The sequence below is a fragment of the Falco naumanni genome, chromosome 4 (assembly GCF_017639655.2).
Source record: "Falco naumanni isolate bFalNau1 chromosome 4, bFalNau1.pat, whole genome shotgun sequence".
Taxonomy (NCBI): Eukaryota; Metazoa; Chordata; class Aves; order Falconiformes; family Falconidae; genus Falco; species Falco naumanni.
In genome coordinates this window covers 84353644-84367173 of record NC_054057.1, presented here as the reverse complement: position 1 = coordinate 84367173, position 13530 = coordinate 84353644, and the positions used below count along the sequence as shown (strand labels likewise).

At 40.8% G+C, this 13530-nt stretch overlaps 1 protein-coding gene across 4 annotated transcripts in view; it reads left to right on the top strand.

The window, feature by feature from the left end:
- SMURF1 (SMAD specific E3 ubiquitin protein ligase 1) overlaps positions 1-12533 on the top strand; it is a 47490-nt gene extending 34957 nt beyond the window's left edge. For 2 of the 4 annotated variants that reach the window (XM_040590856.1, XM_040590854.1), the window contains exons 10-18: positions 564-768; positions 1020-1123; positions 2804-2918; positions 3896-4074; positions 4896-5033; positions 5364-5484; positions 6982-7183; positions 8015-8090; positions 8844-12533. In XM_040590856.1, the coding sequence (XP_040446790.1) occupies positions 564-768; positions 1020-1123; positions 2804-2918; positions 3896-4074; positions 4896-5033; positions 5364-5484; positions 6982-7183; positions 8015-8090; positions 8844-8943 (1240 nt within the window). In that variant the 3' untranslated portion in view covers positions 8944-12533. Of the gene's footprint in view, positions 1-563; positions 769-1019; positions 1124-2803; positions 2919-3895; positions 4075-4895; positions 5034-5363; positions 5485-6981; positions 7184-8005; positions 8091-8843 lie in introns of all 4 variants that reach the window. The other 2 variants (XM_040590855.1, XM_040590853.1) reach the window with 1 other exon arrangement.
- The last annotated feature ends 997 nt before the right edge of the window (positions 12534-13530 follow it).

The window sequence follows — 13530 nt, the reverse complement described above, 5'->3', positions numbered from 1 at the left end:
TTGCTCCACAACCCAAATAAAGTACTGATGGATACTGACAGTTGAATGTATGAAGTTGCAACTATCTGGGACAGGTACCTCTTTCTCTTTTGATAAATATAGATACGGTACTTTTACTGTGTCCAGAATCCCCAGCCTTATCTTGCATGGAGCTGGAGTAAAATTCATTGCGGTTGTTAGATAGTTGCATTTATAAAGCTGTAGTTTGTTCCATTAGATGTCTCTTTTCATGTTAAACTCTTGAAAGTTGACTCCATATGGGAGTAATACCAAACAAACTTTTTAATTACTGCTCAGTCAGCATTCAGTGATCGTGCTCCACAGCCTTCCAGAATGTATTGCCATATGAAAACTGAGCTGAAAAGTGCTGAAACTCTTTATTGTAAATATCTGTATTTCTTACATCCTTGAATGTAGGGTAATGATGCTATGGAAGTTACCCAGCTGAATACACATTTCACTCCAGGTTCTTCTTAGAGAAGCTTAATCAGTTCTTCCATCATTCTTTTAGATATTCCTTATTGTTATGCTTCTAGAATAAATATTTTACTTTTCTTTCAAAGCCATCAATGCCAGCTAAAAGAGCCGAGCCAGCAGCCTCTGCCAGCTCCAAATGAGGGATCACTAGAAGACGGTGAGGAGTTGCCTGCACAGAGATATGAAAGAGACTTGGTACAAAAGTTGAAAGTTCTTAGACACGAGCTCTCTCTTCAGCAACCTCAGGCTGGTCACTGTCGCATTGAAGTGTCCAGAGAGGAAATATTTGAGGTATTTGACTTTTTTTACTACTAATAGCAGCTTTTGTCACTCGAGTTGAGTAAAACTAATCTTTGCTTATAGCAAGTTTGCTTCAAGAGGGAGGTAGTGAATACCACCCACCAGTTTGCTTCAGATTAGCACTTTTAACAGAATAATATTTTCGGTAGTTGAGCAGCAATCTGTGTATTACAGTAGTGCATCTTAGTAGACTTAATTATAGGAAGGAAATAAAATACCTAATTGTAAAAATACACATATAGGAATCCTACCGTCAGATAATGAAGATGAGACCAAAGGACTTGAAAAAGAGGCTTATGGTGAAATTTCGAGGAGAGGAAGGCCTGGATTATGGAGGAGTAGCAAGGTGAGATTTGGGGGTTTGTCTGACACTTTTTAACTGTTAAATTGTCCTTAAAGTGACCCGTGGCTGATATCACTCCCTTTCAAATTACCTGTTAGTGGTATGCGTAAGTTATTTGTTTATAGGCAGTGCTTGTAACTTCGGTCTTCATATCATGGTAGATGGGAAAGTGGAACCATGTGATTTAACAGTTGTCCCACAGCCCTCCTGGTGTTAAAGGCTCATGCTAAATGACTTGGTATGCTTTGTATTTGGGAACATTACTGGAATTAATACCAGATTGACGCGTTTCTGTTTCCCCTCTTCTCCATAGGTACTCTGTTTTCATCGCCATTACCCAGTGAGTGTAAAAGGCTTGTTTAGGATAGGCTATTGATCTTACTGGAGAAAGTGCTGATCTCAGCAACAGGCTCCAGTTTCATAAGTGAAAGTGTGATCAGCTCAAACTGTGAGGTCTTTCAAGAAGCATATAGACTCTGAAGTAAAATCCAAATCACAGCAAAGGATTTGTTAAATGCACCTCTCTGATTTCCAGTGAATAGATCATGAGACGATAGGGGTTCCTTTTTGTTATGCCTCAGCCACATTCAGGAGAGTCCTCTGATCTGTTGGAGCAGGAGTGGAGATGAACTAATTGTAAACTAAAGGCTAAACTTTTAGAGAGGACTTGCCTCCCTTTTAAAAATAGTAGTAATTCCCTGTGGGTTTCATCAGATCTGAAGTTGATTGTAGCATCACCAAAATGCTCATCTTTGCAGTGGCTCAAATGCATTGTGTAAATTCACTGAGCGATTTCTCAAATCCACAAAGGCTGCATCACCCACTTAGATGTCTTTCAGTAACCCATCGCTGGACAAAGGGAAAAAGTTGGAACATTCTGAGCTGCCTTACCCGAGGCAACCTTGAGTGTTGACATCCTGTTGCCCTGATGGCTTTCCTAATTGCCCATTTGTTGCAACAGACTCTTTCAGATCACCATGGCTCCACATCTAAGCATTACATTTGATAGTTCTCTCAGAATATTTTGGACTGGGATGGGTGTCCAAATTTAAGAATAAAGGGGCATTTGTCGTGGTGAGTTGGGAGGTCAGAAATAGCTTTAGTTCCATTCCAACCTGGTATGTTACTGAGGTGAGAGAATTTACCTGACCCCTCCTATTTTAATGTGTTTGGTCTCTCTGCCCCTTCTGGCAGCAGAGATTCTGTAGTTATCGAGCATTTGCAGAAAAACAACTTTTCTGAAATCAGCTCAGTCACTGGAGGTCTTTAAACAATAGATTTTTTGACCATTTCTTCATACTGTACAGATTGCAGAGGAGCCGATCTCTTAGTTTCCAAATACCTGAACTCTGTACAAAGTCAGGATTTTTTTGGAAGCGGGTCTTGTTCAAACTCAGTTTGTTGATGGTGTTGTCTAACAGCCTGCTATAGGCTTCTCTAATTGACTTTAGTCCCTTCAGTACTTCCATACTAAAACCAGTCTGCTTGTGCGTGGAGTAAGACACTCTGTGGGTTTTTAAGCATACCTTTTTGGTTTGCAAATGGAAGGCAGTACAAGGTGATCTGAGTTTGAAATGAGCATTTCATAACTGATGATTCACATTAATTGTGTTGTCTGAAACTTAAGTGGAAGTTGTACCCTTCTAAAATACTTTTTTTTTTTTTTTTCCCCCCGTTGGGCAGAGAATGGTTGTATTTACTGTGCCATGAAATGCTGAATCCTTATTATGGACTCTTCCAGTACTCTACAGATAATATTTACATGCTGCAAATCAATCCAGACTCTTCTATCAATCCTGTAAGTATGAACTTCTGAGCGAGCAACGTACCTACTTCAACAGCTGTCCCCTGCAGTTTTTTGTTATAGTTGTTTTTCCATGACAAGAGCGTAAACTGAAAGGTAAAACAGAATAAGAATGTGTTAACGAATCTTATATTGATATAGTGTGAAGCAGAAGGGTTTTGTTCAGAAATTAAAACCTTGATGGAAGAGGTGTCCTTTGATAAATACCTGATTTCTTTGAGGTGCACGGTGATTTTTAGAAGGTGGATGGAGGTGAAATTCATCTTCACTGTGAACGCAGGCGGTTGTGCAGACAGCACTGCATTCTAAGCAGGGTTCACCCCTGGCAGTAGGGGTTTATGTGCCTGCCTTGCCCTTTCTTAACAAGCTGCTTTGCTTGCTTTTTTTTTTTTTTCCCCCTTACTGGAGGATTTGTATTGATGCAGACCCTGAAAGGAGCAGCAATTCTGTATTAGTACAGGCGAGTTCTTCCTGGCCTGACATTTCCTGACATTTTCTCCGTAAGGTGGGGAAGATGGATTGGCAGAATCTCAGCTGTAGGATTTAGGCCTCAGTATTCAAAAGTCAGTTTATAAGCAACATGAAAGACATGAAGGAAATAAGCACATGGCTTGCTTCCTGAAGAGCAAAAAGATTTTGATGGTTAAAGAAGAAACTAATGTGTTTGGAATCGTCGTATCTTCTTGGATTCTGGAGGTTTTGTGGGGATTTTTTTTCTTCCAAGTTTTGCCCTTTGAGAGGGCTAGAGAACTTGTATCCAATTGATTAATCGGGTAATGCACAGAGACTTGTTTGAGGCATTTAATCATTAAATGCTTGTGATGTTGGTTGCCTTATGAGGAAAAATGGTGGCTCCTCTTGCCCAGAGGGTTGCCGGTGGCTCGCGCGGGTCGCCGGGCTGATGGCGCAGACATAACCACAAGATGTCAGTCTCTGCTGCTGCCTGATTTTTCTCTCCTCTCTCCCTGCAGGACCATTTGTCTTATTTCCATTTTGTGGGTCGGATAATGGGTTTGGCTGTGTTCCATGGACACTATATCAATGGGGGGTTCACGGTTCCATTTTACAAACAGCTTCTGGGGAAGCCCATTCAGCTCTCCGATCTGGAGTCTGTTGACCCAGAATTACACAAAAGTTTAGTCTGGATCTTGTAAGTACTGTATTTATCAATTGTCTCACTGTAGGGAAGGTGGGATAGAGTGGCAATAGCAAGATAATGCTTTACTGAAAATGCAAAGATCTTGTCTCAGTGGAGATCTACAAAATTACTAAACTACTGTTTCTATGTCTAAAAGCTCAAGGTACTTGAGGAAAAGTTCTCATTGCACACTCTGTGTTAGCTCTCCTTGCAGCAAAGTAAATACTAAAACATTAAATGTTGCATGGATACAGTAGAATATCACAGCATCAAAATCCAAACTCAGGACAGAGTTCTGAGGGGAAGTACAGCCTTGTTCAAAAGAAAACCGACTTTGGTTAAAATGGAAATAAATGGAAGTAATTTGGATTTCTGTATGCTTGCAGTTCAGGAGAAAATACAACGTTCAGTGTAGCTTTGGGACTGTTCAGCATTTGCATTATCTCAATTTCTTTTCCTAAATGCTGTTTTGAATTTTTTATTTTAAGTTACTGATGTTGTTGAAGTGCTTCACACTGGTATGGACCAGATTAGTGTTGTGTGTATGTATACGTATATGTATGTGTGGCTTTGTGTATATAGAGTTTTATTCATTACCCTGAGTACTACTAGAATTAGACGGATGACCTACATCTGACCAGGCTCTTCAACATGCATTAAGCGTATGGAAATGGGTGGCTGTGGCAGTGTTCCTCTTGAGGTGTGAAATGCGGATGGCTAGTTACCAGGTGTATCCTGAGGACAAAGTGTTCAAATAAACTGTCAGAATCACCACTGAGAGTTACCAAAATATCAGAAATACTCTGTTTACCCCTCTGTCTTTCCATTGCCAGAGAGAACGATATCACCCCGGTTCTGGACCATACATTTTGTGTGGAACACAATGCTTTTGGGCGGATTTTACAGCACGAGCTCAAACCAAATGGCAGGAATATTCCAGTGACAGAAGAGAACAAGAAAGAATATGTCAGGTACTGCAGAACAAAAATATATCCTGCAAATGTAGTGGAAAGATGATTTTTCTTAATATAGTGAAACTAATGAAATAAGTATTTGGGGAGGAAATACCTGACTTATAAATTACATGAGTGTTTTCATACAACAACAAAATAAGATGCGTGAAGATGAAGCTGTGAATTATACGTTCTTTCTTCTGTTGATGGTGCAATAATGAATTCTTTCATAATACAAAATGTGTGTATTAAAGCAAGTTCCTCTGTAAAATGAGAGTTTTCCAGCTCTGCTACAAAAAGCCCAGTCCTGTCTAGCTCATCATCCTTGACTGTCTTTACCCCCCACAGGTTGTATGTAAACTGGCGTTTTATGAGAGGAATAGAGGCACAGTTCCTGGCTCTGCAGAAGGGTTTTAATGAACTTATTCCTCAACATCTCCTTAAGCCTTTTGACCAGAAGGAACTTGAGGTATGTATTTTATCCACATAGAATATTGATTTGTAATTTGTTCGATCCACAATCAAGCACCAGTTTTAAAAACAAAACCCCGCAAGCAGACGACAAATAAACCCACAAAACTTATTGCTGTTTATATACCAGAAAGCTATGTATTTGTTTAACAAAACCCTTTTCGGTTTTTTCTGGACATTCTCGAGAGGGCTACTTAAAGAGAGAAAGACAAATACACCATGTTGTCTAACTAAGGACTAATGCTGAAAGCAGGTGGTCTGAGCAGGGAGAGAGTACTGCAAGTTTGAGGAATTCTTGGCAAGACCTAATGTGTTATCTACCCCAGAATTTGTTTTCCTCATAACTTTTCATGCATGGCTGGTTTTATATGCACATAAGGCATGGCTTACAGGGACTAAAATAGAAATGTAGGACATATAGTAAAGAAGTTAATTTGTCCTCTCATTTAATCCTGAGGTGCAGAATGCTGCCTCTTTAAAATAATTCCTGTTACAGCAATTTTTCCTCTGTTTTTGCCTTTTTTAAAAAAAACGAGGCAACCTGTGGAATATCAACCATTTGTGGTATTGGAAGCACTAGCTTTGTGCTAGTCGTTCGTGCATACTGATTAATCCCATGAAGTTATTGCATTCCATTTACTAGCTGCTTGAAAAGGCAGATTAAAAATCCATTAAATATTTCAATACTGTCTGTGTCAGAACAGTCACAACTGTCCTAGTAACGTAAACAAGTGTAAGTGGGTGCAGTCTTGGCATGGAAAGGCAGCTGCTAAACGGTAGCTCTCGGAAATGTGATCATCAATGTGGAATATTATGGGATATTTAGAATATGACACACATTTTGTTTTGGGGGATAGAGTTTTCTCTAAGCCGTTTATTTGTCACTGCCAGGGGAGGCAGTTAGGTTCATGGCCAGCAGTGACTTCCATTTACAGTATTTTGCAACCTGGTGTAATGTGGGAGAGAATTGAAGTAATATGTGCGGTCTGTATCAGAGCCCCTCACAAACGACATCAGAAAACAGATGAAAAGTTTCTGTAGTTTGTTGTGGAACAACAAAAAAACCAGGATGTTACCATAAACCGAGCAGGATTCTGTCGCAGTTGGTACTGGCACCTCTAGGACAAACCTGCATCAGATCAGTGATGTGGGGCACAGTAGGTGCCCTGCCTTCTTCCAGGAAGAAGATATGCTGTACTTATAAAGATATGCTGTACTCTCCAGGTAGCATAGATTTAACAAAGCAGGTCTTGAATGGGCTTCTAGTTCCCTGTGCAAATTCTAGTTCTGGGAAGTGGACCCCTTGACCTCCGTTTCCTTGCCATTACACATTACAGATTTACTGCCAGTTTGAAACTGTTCTGAAGCGTTACCTTGCACCAAAAAGGTGCTTCCAGTGGATGAGGAATGCCAGGCTTCGTGTCGGATGTATGTTTTTATAGCTGCAAACCTGAAATGACTCTGAATGTTAAAGCATGTTCTAATCCTTTAATAGCTAATCATAGGAGGCCTGGATAAGATAGACCTGAATGACTGGAAGTCAAACACGCGTCTAAAGCACTGCATGGCAGATAGCAATATTGTGAAGTGGTTCTGGCAAGCGGTGGAAACATTTGATGAAGAAAGAAGGGCAAGGCTGCTGCAGTTTGTGACGGGTTCAACACGTGTCCCGCTTCAAGGTTTCAAGGCTTTACAAGGTGACTGATGTGGAGGCCGAGTTAACCGGTGGTGGGAGAAAGAGATAAAAATCGTGTGGTATTTACTAGCCCCTTGTAAAATATCAGTGTATTACTGGATAACTCAAGCACTTACAAACTTTAGATCCCAAGAGCCGTTTTACATTTGTCAGCAGCTCTGCTGATGGCGAACACTTTAGCCATTGCTGATAGTGATAGGAGCTGGTAAATCTGTCATCATGAGCGCTTGGACTGATGTCAATATTAGCTTATCGGTCTCCTACAAAACTGTGGACTGATGTTAAAATCATAGCGTGCAACCACACCACACTATTATAGAGCTGACCGAACAACTTGTTCACATGAGAATTGTAGTCCCTTCGTCGTTTGGCCACAAACCATTAGACTTTAAAAAAAGTTCCTGAAAATCACAGGTTTTGTCATTGGAAAAGGTGGCAGTGTCCTAGACTGTTGTGATTCTCCTGATAACATTCTACCTGTTGGCTGAGAGTAAACTGATGTTCAAAATTAAAATACCTCGTTCTGTTTTACAAGGAAAAGCTCCTTGTACTTAAGCCTTTTCATTTTTAAAGGTGCAACTTCGTTAATGTAGAATTTAGCAGCTTTCCAAAATAACTGGTCTGCAAATTAATTGTCATGAATAGTCCTGTCGCTTCTGCCATCCCTTCATCAGCTGCACATCTGATCTACAGATCTCGCCTATGACAAACTTGTTTGCAGCTGCAACTGTGATTTGCTCTCCTGCCTTTTTATAAGTAGCAAAATTTGCGTGCGTGAATGATGTTTAGTTGAAGTGCATTAACTAGAATGTCTGTCTGTAAGGTTCTACAGGCGCTGCAGGACCCAGACTGTTTACCATCCATTTAATAGATGCAAACACAGACAACCTTCCAAAAGCCCACACTTGGTAAGATGAAAACATTCTGCATGCCACTGCTTGCTTTCCTTTTGTCTTGGTTTAAAGGAGAGTCATCTCTGTTTGTCCTGGGTATGGATTAACCATCTGATGAGCAGAGATGACTCCCAAGTGCACTCTGCTAGCTTGAAAATACCAGTTCTCTGCAGCCCGCAAAATAATCAACTTCTCTTCTTATAGCTTGATTTGTCTTCTATACTACCTGTGGTTTTCATTTATCCCAGAGTTGATTATTCTGGATAGCGAGATGTTTGTAAGTTTATTTCTATGTGTTCAGCAAAAATATTCACCAAAAAATCACTCGCTGCAATGAGACCTCGTGCAGGATTACAATTTTCAGATGTAAAATGTAGGAAAAGCATGCTATTGGTATAGTATAGGCACAGAACTGAGCTCTTGTACGGAAGGCTCACTCTGTCAGAGACAGGAAATCATTTCGGCAGCGGCACAGATTGTCTGCAGGCAGAGCAGGGAGCAGGCCTGCCTGAGGTCTTGCTTTATTTGCAAGTCCCCTGCATCTGCCACCTGCCGCCTCCTCCTCCTCCTCCTAAACGCTGCCCTATTAAGTCATGCATTCCTGCTGCAGAAACACAGTTGGTTTTTATCTTGTGCCCTTCGGCCACTGAAGTGGCTGAGGCTTTCTTTGATTTTTACAAATTTTATCTATATGTCGCTGATCTAGAATTTTTTTCCAATAAATATTTTGGATTCACATGCTGCAATGTGTTGTTATTTCACCTCTAGCTTTAACCGGATTGACATTCCGCCTTATGAGTCATACGAGAAGCTTTATGAGAAGCTGTTGACAGCTGTGGAAGAGACATGTGGGTTTGCTGTGGAGTGAAAAAGCAACCAAAGGAAACAGATGCTAGCTCATGGACCACCAAATCAAAAGCTAGAAGAAGCTTGCTGTGAACTTCCTGCTAAGCTGTCTGAAGCATCGGAACTCTAGACAACTTAGAGATGGGGCTGTTTCCCTTCCGCCGCTGGTGGATGAGGGTGGGGGTAGGGGCTCTTGTTGGTGGCTTCCAACTCAATTTTCTCCCCTTTGTTACAATAACCCCTTCCCTCTTCTTCCATCCCCCATAAAACAAAACGCAGCCAAGTTCAGCATTTGGCTTTGGTTACACAGGATATTCTGCTAGATTTGTAACACATATTGTGATAGGGTCGGTGACCTGTGGGTTTTTTTTAATAGGAGAATCAAAGTGTAATTAAGAATGAGCTTAATTTGCTGAGGACTTGCAACTGGTAGGTATACCTGGTTAGTTTGTCTTAAATCAAGCTTGAGCCCTTGTAGAGTCCAGCGGGTGCAGAGCGTCTGACTGGCACTAGAATTTGCATTGCACATTTTCAACACCTGTTTAAAAAGTAAACTTCTAGCAGAAGATACCTCCATACGAACACTTAACTGAAAGGTAAAGAAATCCAAGTTCTGCCTTAGCAGGAAGCTCCCAGTGGAAGCTGTGGCTCACCTTGAGAAAAGTGAAGGAATCTGGGACAGCTTAAATGGTATTGTATGATTTCTTTGTGGTTGTCCTGGCTGAAATCTAATTGTTTTGCACATGAAAACAATTATTTTCTCCTGCAGAATTACTTTCCATAGTTTGTTCAGATGTAAGTACCTTGCAGAGAAGCCTTGTTAAGGAGGAGACAGAGGATAAAAATCTATTCAATCCCAAAGCTGTGATTTCTGTGCCACTGTTGTACCCAAGACGTGTTTGTGTGACTTCAAATTCTAAGACTCACATGGAAATTGCTAAAAGCTAAGTTAACAGAGCAGACTTCTGTTCCGAATTTTTTGGCCTTGGGAAAGGTTTATTTGGAGGTTGAGGTAAAAGGGTAACTATATAGTGAGTACATTTTAAATGTTACGGAAAGCTAGAATTTATGACAGTTCTGTAGGGATGAAAATTTCTCCAGGGAGCCATGTAAGGCTATTTTTTCAAATATCTGAAACTAATATTAAAAGGTTTGTTCTCTAACACATTGCTAAAACAACTTCCCAGGGGAAACAAAAGCAAATCAAGTACCTGAATCACTAACATTTTTTCCAGTTTGCACACCAAGATGAGATAGTATTTTAACAAATAACATGGCTTCAGAAAGACCCAGTTATCTATCAAACATGTCTAAACTTAAGTAAAGCAGACTTGCTTGTATAGGATTTTTTTTGTCTTTGGCAAGCCTGGTTTTTAGAGAGATTCATTACTGAAACATTTAACAGATGTTATGTTTATGGAATAGTGCATTGAAATTCAGCTGTGGGTAAGAGATCGTCCTTAGAAGATGTCTACTGGAATACTTCTATTTTGTCTTTTTTTAATTGAATTTGATAATAGCTTTAAACTGTGATAGGACAGAAAGTAGACACTTGTCAAAACCCTGGCATCTTTCTCTGTTTTGTTTGTGGTTTTCTTTTTTCCATTGACCATGTTTCTTGTGATTTGTTGTTGGGAGTAAGGATTGCATTGGAGGTGTAAAATTGTACCATATTGTGAGATTCGCACAGGGTGGCTAAAGATGCTCATCCTGCAAGACTGTACAGGAGAGGTGTATTTAGACCCATGTTCTGTAGGAATCTTTTGGCACTTGGGGACCAGTTTCTACAGTACTGGTTGTTGGGACGTAAATGAAACTGTGACTTTTGCAGGAGAGAGAGGAAATGCAGCTCTCAGCAGACGAGCGTCTGTACGGTCTTGGGCTGAGTAGCAGAATCCCCGCAGCCCTGGCTTTTCAGAGTGGCTGTGAAGTCATACCTGTTCATAGAGTGTATTTAATCCTTTCAGTACGTTTGAATGTGCAATAAACCAGTCAGATAGGAAAAATGCAAAATGGAATATTGCCCAAAAGCTTTGCATGCAGTCTCATGTGGATTTTTCACTAAAAAGAGTTTAAAAAATGCAGATACTAAAGCCCACCACCAACAAAAATCCTATCACGCAAGCTGTACTTGCAGCACAACCAGCTCAGTAAAAACCAAGCGAGGTGAAGGTAAGGCCCTTGATTTGGAGATCTATAGGTCAAGTAGCTTTATGTCAATGACACAGTTGACATACGGTAGTTCCTGATGTCTTTGCTAGGTCAGTGTTTTATTGAATGCACAAAATAAGAATAGGCAAGGATTGTGGTTTTGAAAAGTCCGTCTGTTTTTTGCTGTATTTAAAAGCCCTTGTCAAGGTACCTCCTCCATGCTGACAGTAATGAGAATAGGGCACTGTCCTTTTTTATTATTTCAGTCCTCTCTTAACCAGCTTCACCACCTCTCCCATCGTGTTGTCTTTGCAATTTTGTGCCACTTCAGTGACGACGAAGACGTTCTTTTGTATTGTTCTGTACATGCATTTGAGGCAGGCCTTAAAGCTGGTTGGGTAGATAGAGAGAAAATAAAGAAGCGAGGCAGAACGGGTTTTAAGCGATGGCTTATTCTTCCTGTGGCTGGGTTCAAGGCTAGGGAAGGGTGAAATGCAAACAGGAGTTTGCATGACTGGAGCCACTGACTCGTGGAGGTCTCGGGAGCTGTTCGAAAAACCTCAGCTGTCTGAATCTGTATGTTCATTCCCACTCGGTCTGCCAGCACTTGAACTGGTTGTTGAACTTCTCAAACTTGCCCAAAGAATAACATCAAGTCTGGTGTTCATTTTGTCTCTACGCGTTCCACCTTGTACATGGACACTCTTGGATCTGAGCTGAAGGAAGTACAAGGTACAGTGTGTCTTTTGTTCCTGTCCTAAAGGCAAAGCTAAAAGCTGGTCCATTGGCACAGACCTTCAGTGCTTGCCCTGATACTGCTCATCAGCCTATACTATATGCTCAGGGATGTAGGAAAACCACCACTTTGCTCGTGTTTTAAATCGGGAAGAAACGAGACTGTTTTATGAATGTTAGCATTAACTTGGGCATTATGTTAGACGAGACCCTGCTTCAAAAAGGCTGCTCGAAGCTCCAGATGGTGAAATCAGCGTTTGCTCAGCAGTATGTACTTAGTTCAAGTCGAGGTGGTTATGAAATCCAACAGATTTTGTAAATTAGTGATCCAGCCACCGGGCCCTCTGGAGCTGGTGCCCAGGTTCAGGGCCGTGTGGCACAGCAAGTTCCCAGAAACACAGTATGGATCTGTTTTTAATTTGTTATTTTTTTTTTTGTTCCTCAACCACTTTATAATGTATTTTTTTAATTTATTATTTTGTAATGTCATGTTTAAGTATTGCTGCTATCCTTGTTATTCTTCCCACTGTTTTTATTGCAGATTTATTTTGTGAAAGTTGTACACTAATGTTTCATTTTATGTCTAAATCAAAGTATTTAAAGAAATACTAGTTCTATTTAATGTGGTTATGGAACCAGCTGGAATAAACAGTGATTGTATAGTAGGCTGGACCCAGGAGGTCATGTTCATTTTTGTTACATATGCAATAAACTCACAACTTTAAACTCTTGGCATCTACCATTTTGTTTGTTAAAATATTTATGGAAGTCACAGGAAGATTGATACGCTTGGAATTAAAGTGTGGCAGAACTGTGCTTAGCTTAGCTGGAGGTGGGGAGGAGGATAAAGGCAGAGTGTTAAAAGCAGCAACAAAAAAAAGGTATTGCTGTTACCGAAAATGGTGTAGCACTACAAAATAGTGCGTAAAGTTTAAAGAAGAAAAATCCAGTTTGTTTGACAGACCCAGAGTTCCGTGTGATGAAGCTGTCCTGGCCTTAGCACCGGTCTCTTACACGTATTGAGCATCAGTGTTTGCTCACAGAAGTGGCTCGCGCTGTTGTGAGTACCAACACCCCGGCCGTGGGACTGTGGCTGTGGTACCTAATTCCGTGGGCAAGGTGCAGAACTGCAGCTGATTTAACAGATTTATATGGACTGTCCAGATAAAAGTCTTCCTTGCCAGGTAGAATGCTTGTTTCATTCATTTGTCCTGTTATTTTTCTAATCTCAGTTTTCAGGAAAGAAAGTATAATCCCCCCCCCCCCCTCCTTTTAATGAGAATTGGAGAAAGAGTCATTAATGCAGATAAATCTCTGCTTTCCTGATTGTTTGTTCTAATTAGTAGTGTTTGGCAAGTAGAGAAAGGCGGGTCCGAGGATGAGGATGGTGCTGGCAGCGATGATTCGGTGCTCTGTGTTGGGGTGCGCCCTGCAGCAGCGCCTTCCCTCTCTAAAGTTAAAAGCTAAGATTTCTTTAATCTGTGCATATTTGTTTGCTTTTTTTTTTTTAAAGGGGGGAAAATTCAGTAATATTTCTTATTCCTTGAGTAACTTCACAATATGATCAAATGCAGTACTATATAGTGAGCAAATGGCTGGGGAGCTGGTTTCTCCCACCCCCTCGTTTCAGCCAGCAACAGGGACTGCGTGATGATTTGGAGCAAGAAATGCTTTCAGTCCTTCGGTGCTCTGTCAAACACTGGTTCTGCTGTGTGTTTTCTTT